At 37.8% G+C, this 8,610-nt stretch overlaps 1 protein-coding gene across 1 annotated transcript; it reads right to left on the bottom strand.

Annotated features, from left to right (window-relative positions):
- Positions 1-1,009: 1,009 nt before the first annotated feature.
- On the bottom strand, positions 1,010-1,384 carry LOC112921756 (large ribosomal subunit protein eL31-like). Its single transcript, XM_072733736.1, has 2 exons — positions 1,294-1,384; positions 1,010-1,161 (listed from the first exon to the last, which is right to left on the bottom strand). The coding sequence occupies exons 1-2, from the start codon at positions 1,382-1,384 to the stop codon at positions 1,010-1,012; spliced, it is 243 nt and encodes an 80-aa protein (XP_072589837.1).
- Between the last annotated feature and the right edge of the window lie 7,226 nt (positions 1,385-8,610).

Here is an 8,610-nt window from a genome sequence, read left to right as displayed (position 1 = left end):
AACTTACATTTTTCCTATTAATTTATAAGAGTACTTCTGTATTAAGAAAGTTAGTGTTTTGCCTGAAATGTCACATGTATTTTTACAATTTACCAACTGTCTTTTGATTGCTTGGAGTAGTTATTACTATACAGAAAGCTTTTTTTTTTTTTTTAAAGTAGGCTCCATGCACAGGATAGAGACAACATGGGCCTTAAACTCATGACCCTGAAATCAAGAGCTGAGCTGAGATCAAGAGCTAGTTGCTTATGCAGCACCTGGGTGACTGGGCTAGTTAAGCTTCCAACTCTGCATTTCGGCTCAGATCATGATCTCAGGTTCCTAAGATAGAGTATGTTGAGCCACTCACTGTGCGTGGAGCCTAATTAGAATTCTCTTCCTCCCTCTGAGCTCCCCATCCTACCCATGTGCTCACTCTCTATCTTAAAAAAAAAAAAAGGGGGATGCCTGGGTGGCTCAGCAGTTGAGGGTCTGCCTTCAGCTCAGGTCGTGATCTCGTGGTACTGGGATCGAGTCCCACATCGAGCTCCCTATGAGGAGCCTGCTTCTCCCTCTGCCTATGTCTCTACCTCTCTCTGTGTGTCTCTCATGAATAAATAAATAAAATCTTAAAAAAAAAAAAAAGGTTTAGATGCTTAACCAACCAAGTCACCCAGGCCCCCCAGAAAGCTTCTTTCTCTTTGGTATATAGATATTTATGAGTTTGGTTTTTTTACCTTTGTGCTTTTATATCATAGAAAATTCTTCCTTAAAAAAAAATTCTTCCTTACACCAAAATTATTAATATTTTAAACATATACACTTTCCTTACTTTCTTTTTTCCACTTATTTCTGACAACTTAGAAGTTGACAGATTCAGCTGTTTTTCCCCAAACAGAAAGTTCCAATTCCCAATTAATAAATAATCCCTTTTTACCACATTGATTTGAAATGTCTCCTTTACCACATAGAATTCCCCTAATTTTTTTTTTTTTTTTGCAGTTTTATACCTTTATTTGACAATCAGCAATTAGTTTTCATCCACATTAACAGTCTGTAGATTTGTGAAAGTGGTGACAAGTACGTAGGTAACAAGCATGTAGAGCTTGTTTAGTGAATCTTCATCCTTGTTTCGGTTTCTGGACAACCGCACACGGAAACAGTATGGAACATTCCTTATTCCTTTGGCCCAGACAGCTTTGGTGAGCCTGGTGTCAATGCGGACATCTGGAGTTCCCATCTCCTTCATGGCAAATTTCTGGATCTCTTTGAGTGCCAAAGGGGCACGCTTCTTGAAACCCACTCCATGGATACGTTTGTGAATGTTGATGGTGTATTCTCTGGTCAATACCTCATTGATGGCAGAACGTCCCTTCTTCTCGTCACCCTTCTTTGCGGAAGCCATTCTGCCGGGCCCTAGTTGGAAAGAATTTCCCTAATATTTTAAGTCTATATGTATAGTCAATAACCTCTTCAAGTTACAGATGTGCCAAAATATTGACTCTTTGGTCCATGAGGCAGTATAGTCAGAACTGAGGCAGCCCAAGCCCTAAGCTGTTGGTTCTACAAGCAGCCTTGCTTTGATTTCCCAGTGTGCCACAAAAATATTTTCAATTCTTATGTGTACCAAAACATGAAGAAGTCTGGGAAGCACTAGTGTTTGCAGGGGTATAAGATTAAGTGACCTCTGCACAAAGGCCCAAACCCAACTCCATCTTTACTGCTTCTGTGACCTTAGGTGAATTATTAATTTACCTTGTTTAAAATAGAATTAAAATGTTGCTATTATTGTCTGTTTGTTTTTGTTTTCTTATGAATGGATGTTGAATTACCAAATGCCCAGATCCCTGGATGGCTCAGCGGTTTAGTGCCTGCCTTCTGCCCAGGGTGTGTCCTGGAGTCCTAGGATCGAGTCCTACATTGGGCTCCCTACATGAAGCCTGCTTCTCTCTCTGCCTCTGTCTCTGCCACTCTCTCTCTCTGTGACTCTCATGAATAAATAAATATTTTAAAAAATAAAATAAATAAAATAAAATAAAAAGAATTAACAAATGCCTCTCAGCATCTATAAAGATAGCACTCTGTGGGAGCACCTGACTTGATCTGCACTCAGGTCTTGATCTCATGGTTTTAAGTTCAAGCTCTGCACTGGACTCCACAATGAGTGTGGAGCCTACTTTAAAAAAGAAAAAAAGATAGCACTATGTTTTTTTTTGTTTTTTTTTTCTTTTTTTTTTTATTATTATTTTTTATTTATTTATGATAGTCACAGAGAGAGAGAATGAGAGGCAGAGACATAGGCAGAGGGAGAAGCAGGCTCCATGCACTGGGAGCCTGATGTGGGATTCGATCCCGGGTCTCCAGGATCGCGCCCTGGGCCAAAGGCAGGCGCCAAACCGCTGCGCCACCCAGGGATCCCTAGCACTATGTTTTTAAACCCTTTGACTTATTAATGTATGAATTAAATCAGAAGATTTCTTAATATTCAACCAATGATCATTCCTGACAGGAACTTTGCTTGTTATATATTATTCTTTTCAATCACTAATGGATGCTACTAGGACTTTTTTAAAGTTTTGATATCCAAAAGTTACATTTGTCAATGACTTTCTTTTTTTACTGTACCACCTTTATCAAGTTTGGAATAATTGCTTTCTGGCACCATAGAGAATACCTGAAAGCTTTTGTTCTCTGTACATTGGAACAAGTGAAATACACTGGGATTATTTATTCTTCAGAGGTTTGAAAAATACCACATGTGAGCATCTCTATTTCTTCCAAGAAAAGCAGTCTGTTTACATTTTATGCCATCTCTCTCATCAATTTTGGCGATTTACGTTTTCCTTAAAAAAAAATCTAATTTGAACAGATTTTCAAATTGATTTGTCCAGATTTGATCAAGGAAGTCTATAATAATTCTTTTAATTTCCTCTAATCATGGTGATTTTTCCACTCTTGTATATAGCGAAGTTGCATATCCGATCATATAATTTATAAGCTAACGTTGACTCTAACCCCTCAACAAATTGAGATTACAAAACCTAGCATTATAATTGAGCACAGTAAGCCAAGCAAAACTCTGAAATTTTCCATGTATCCTTCTAATCTTTCAGGATCTAATAATCATCTTAGTCAACAAAAATTTAAGCATCCACCCAATATTGTTGTAGGCAAGTAATGTAGTACAGAATGTGGTTTAAATACCCAAATGTAATGAGAACTTTACCCACAGCACTCCAATTATCACATTCATATATATCACTTTACTGAGAGATATTCAAATTCAAACAAATTTAAAATAGGGCAATAAAAGATGTTCAATGACTGGATTTAGCTTGGTGTTGACATCTTCATGTCCCTACATACCACAAAGACACACTACTTGGTGAACCTCAACATTAGCCATTTGCCCAAAACAAGACCTATAATATCTAAGGATCTACCTACTGCCTCCTTCAAATGCCTTTTCCCTTTCCTTGCATGTAAAGTACAACTAAGACCTTTCTTAAATAATATGTTCGATTACATAAAATTATTTTATGCATGAACAAGTCAATTCAACAGAACACATACATAGTATACTCCTATAATTTGTTGAATGCCTGTCCTTGAAGGGTTTGCCCCTCTTCTACATTTTCTGTCCCATTTGTTGCCATTTCTTCTTCAGGGATACCAATGGTAAATAAGATGGAACATCCTCTGCCTCTACTCTCCAGATTTATCCTTTACCACCTGTTCTGTAATAATGAAGATGGACCCTATAAACATTTCTCCTTCATTGGCCGGCACCATGTTAGTAGAGGATTGCTACACAACTCCACAGCCTTGGTGAACTTCCCCTTACACTGAACCACAGCACATCCTCTCCACAATATTTGGACCTTGGACTTGGGTGAAAGAGAAGGTTTTCCAGAGTTTGGATAACCTATCTTTCTTGACTAACAACATACCTTATTCCTAGGGATGGTAGCTGCTACCTATATCCATTACTTACGTATTTAGCATTCTTTTTACTCCTTACTAGCTGTTACGGGCTGAACTCTGTTCTACCAAAATTCATACTGTTAAGTCTTAACTATCAATATCTCAGAATGTGAATATATTTGAAAATATGGTCTTTAGATAGGTAATTAATTAAAATAAGGTCATTAGGGTGGGTGCTAATCAAATATGACTGGTGTCCTTATAAGAAGAGGAAATTTGGACACAGACACAGAAGGAAGACCATGTGAAGACAGGGAGAGAAGACAGCCATCTATAATCCAAGGAGAATGGCCTTGAAATGAATCAACTCTGCTGATTTCTCCAGAAATATGTGAGAAAATGAATTTCTGGGGGCGCCTAGGTAGCTCAATCAGTTAAGCCTCTGCATTTTGGCTCTGGTTATGATCCCAGAGTCCTGGGGTGGAGCTCCACATCAAGCTCTCTGTTCAGTGGGGAGCATGCTTCTCCCTCTGCCCCTCCCTCTCTCTCTCTCTTCCAAATAAATAAATAAATAAAATCTTTAAAAAAAAATTTCTGTTGTGAAGCCAACCAGTCTGTGGTACCTGTTATGTCAGCCCTAGCTGACTATACACTAACCAATTCCCCATTATTATAACCCATTGTTATGGTTAATAACTCATTATATTATACTTTCCTGGTTGTTGATTACTATCTATTTTCTGTCTCCATACTGTTTTCTTGAACATTCTTAACTCTATTCTTTTTAATTTATTTATCTATATCTAATATTGCAAAACTATCTCAAACCTGTCTTCCATATACCTAATTGTTTTCTCTGCTTTTTAATACTAATCTCTGGAATATTTTTTTCCCTTCCATTTCTTTCCTGCAGGCTTCCAGATCACTTTTTATCTATGTTGTCTTAGTAACTATTTCTTTAAAGTTGAGCCACCCAGGGATGCCTAAGTGGATCAGCAGTTGAGCATCTATCTGCCTTTGGCTCAGGGCATGATCCGGGATCTGAGATCGAGTCCCACATTGAACTCCCTGCATGGAGCCTGCGTCTCCCTCTGCCTATGTCTCTGCCTCTCTCTATGTCTCTCATGAATAAATAAATTTTTAAAAATCTTAATAAGTAAGTAAATAAATAAATAAAGTTGGTATCTCTTCTTGTGCCCTTGTTTTGCAAACACCTTTCTAAAAATTTCTTAAGGAGCATCTGGCTGACTTAATCAGTAGAGCCTTGATCTCAGGGGTCATAAGTACAAGCCCCATCTTGGGTATATAGATATTACTTAAAAATAAATTTTTTTTTTAAATTTTTTTTAATTTTTATTTATTTATGATAGAGAGAGAGAGAGAGAGAGGCAGAGACATAGGCAGAGGGAGAAGTAGGCTCCATGCACCGGGAGCCCGATGTGGGATTTGATCCTGGATCTCCAGGACCGCGCCCTGGGCCAAAGGCAGGCGCCAAACCGCTGCGCCACCCAGGGATCCCCAAAAATAAATTTTTTAAAAAATCTCTTTGATATCACTGACAAGTGTTGATAAGAAATATTCAACTACTGCTTAACATATTTTCTTCTGATGTGTATCCACCCTCTAACTTTAGTGCATTTGATTCCTTTCCTCCCTTCCTTACTGTACTTCAGCAACAGTCTGGTGTTGGCTCACTTTTAAGCCATTCTTTCTATGTTTGTTATTTGCTGAAGAAAAAAACAGAGAAGGAAGGCACGTGATGTAATAAGCACTGGGTGTCATGAGCAACTGATAAATCACTGAACTCTACCTCTGAAACTAGTAATATGCTGTATGTTAATTAACTGAATTTAAATAAATTAATTTTTTTTAAAAAAGAGAAAAAAAAGGGGGCACTTGGATGGCTCAGTGGTTGGGTGCCTGCCTTCAGCTCAGGTCATGATCCCAGGATCCAGGATCAAGTCCTGCATCCGGCTGCCTGAGAAGAGCCTGCTTCTCCCTCTGCCTATGTCTCTACCTCTCTGTCTCTCTGCGTCTCTCATGAATAAATAAATGAAATCTTAAAAAAAAAAAAAAAAAAACAGAGAGGTTGGTAAAACAGAGAAGTTCAATAACTAACTTTTTCTCAGATATTTGTCCATGCCACTGGGTACTCTACAGCACATTTCCATGTTCTCACTATGCCTCATTCCACATAAATGGGATGATTTCTCTATGATAACATAATTTACTAATTCAACTCATTGATGAGCTGATACAAAGCTTTCACTCCTTCACCATGTCATAGTGATATTCTTCTCCATGCAATGATGGCTTTGCTTTCAAGTTCCTTAATTCTGCCTCCCCTGCTACTCTGTCAGTATAGAACAAAGTTCAGGGTTCCACCTAAGCCTGTCTACATTTAAGACTTTGCCATGTCAATTAAAAGATTTGTTTGTACTGTTCAAGCCTGAGCTATCTATGTTGGGAAACCTTGAACACTGTTCAAAATATAGAGATATACACCCCTGTCACATTTTTCCTTTGGTTTGATTTTACTCATTTGTCAGTTATCCTTTATCATTACGGTATGAGTTACTGCTATTTCCATCAAAATTGTTAGCTACTCCTTATTTAACCTTTGTATTACTTTTAATTATTTCAGAGACAAGAATGGAGCAGAATTACCTTTACTCTATCATTGCTTAACCATAATTTCCTCATATAAAGCATTTCAACCATCATGGATACTTCAAATCTTTTTTTTTTAAGATTTTATTTATTTATTCATGAGAGACACAGAGAGAGAGAGAGAGAGAGAGAGAGAGAGAGGCAGAGATATAGGCAGAGAAACAAGCAGAGAGAGAAGCAGGCTCCACGCAGGAAGCCCAATGTAGGACTCGATCCCGGGACTCCGGGATCATGCCCTGGGACAAAGGCAGGCACTCAACCACTGAGCCACCCAGGTGTCCCCACTTCAAACGTTCTAATCATGGTTGAGCAAATGATGGAATGTAAGTGTGCTATCTCCCCAATGCCATGTGCTGCCTCTGATCAGCCATACAGCACTGGGACTGGATTTAGTCTCAAAATCCTTCTCAGTTTAGCTTTCCAGGGACCACTATCAACTAATCAAAGTTGGCATATGACAAGAAAATCAGTTGCCACGGGCACCTGGATGATTCAGTTGGTAGAGCACGTAACTCTTGTTTTCTTTTTAAAGATTTATTTATTTATTTATTTATTTGAGAGAGAGAGAGAGAGAGAGAGTGCTCTAGAGAGCACTTGAGTGGGAGGAGGATTTAGAGGGAGAGGAAGAGAATCCTCAAGCAGACTCCCCACTGAGCACAGAGCGTGACTCAGGACTCTTGATTCCAAAACCCTAAGATCATGACCTGAGCCAAAAACCAAGATTTGGACACTTAGCCGACTAAGCCACCCAGGGACCCCAAGTATATGACTCTTGATTTCAGGGTTGTGAATCTGAGCCCCACACTGGAGGTGGAGATTACTTTTAAAAAATGTTTTAAATCCTTAAAAAAAAAAATTGCCATTCTGTGTCTACATTTGTGATTCTTGCATAAATAAAAAATTTTCTTGTGAAATCCCTCCTTTGTAACCACTAATAGTACCTTATCCAGTTAATCTTAGGGAAATTTTTCCAATGACATCACTGGTAGATCATCTATGTTTAGACTACCAAAAGTCCAAACTGATTCACAGCCTTTACTTCCAACATGATCCATAATCAGAACACGTTTTAAAACTTGTGACTGAAAGGCACAGACACATATAAGAGAAATCTGAGAGAGGAATATTACCAGATGCTAACCCTAAAACGTCTCTTCATCTGTGAGCCATAGTCTAGTAAATTACACTTGAGCATACTCTTCCTGTGAAGGTTTTAGCTGGAATTTATAATCTGCAAATGGATGGAAGAAATTACTAAAATAAATCAAATTTCCTATTCATTCTGGACTGCCTAAGATTAGTCAAACTTTTAGCTTTGAATTTATAGCCTTTGCTCTCTGAAAAAATACATGTATTTTTGAACATCACAACTGGGTGATAATCTAAAAACTTTGCATTTATTTCCTTTGTAAACACAATTGTAAAATAGTTTATTTTATTTTTTAAAGATTTTTTTAAATTTATTTATTTGATATATAGAGAGAGAAAGCATGAGAGAAAACAAGTCAGGAGGAAAGGCAGAAGGAAAGGGAGAAGCAGGCTCCCTGCTCTGCAGGGATGTGGGGCTCCATCTCAGGACCATAAGCTGAAGGCAGACACTTAACTGACTGAGTCACCAAGGTAACCCTTAAAATAGTTTTAATAGGGTATTAAATCTGACATTTCTTGTTTTTTGGTTTCTCCTTTTTTTTTACACACCAGATGCCATATATACATGATAAAACAAGGTGCTTGAGTACTTTTTCATTCATTCATTCATATATTCAAGATACAACTACCAAATGCTTACTATGTGTCATGTACTCTTTTAAAACCTAATGATACAAAAAAAAAAAAAAACTAATGATACAACAACATACAAAACAGACAAAAACTTCTGCTTTATTGCTACTTACCACCGCAATGGACATCAAAGACACTGTGAAACCAGTTCTTCAATCATTTATTTCTTGACTGTCTAAGAGATGGCTAAGAATCATTGAGGGGGGTGAAGTTGCTAATGAGGATTTTTTTTTTTTGAAAGACTCTTCTTAGAGT

The sequence above is a fragment of the Vulpes vulpes genome, chromosome 13 (assembly GCF_048418805.1).
Source record: "Vulpes vulpes isolate BD-2025 chromosome 13, VulVul3, whole genome shotgun sequence".
In the NCBI taxonomy this organism is placed as follows: Eukaryota; Metazoa; Chordata; class Mammalia; order Carnivora; family Canidae; genus Vulpes; species Vulpes vulpes.
Note: the sequence above shows the minus strand (reverse complement) of the source record. Positions and strands in the feature narration are given on the sequence as shown.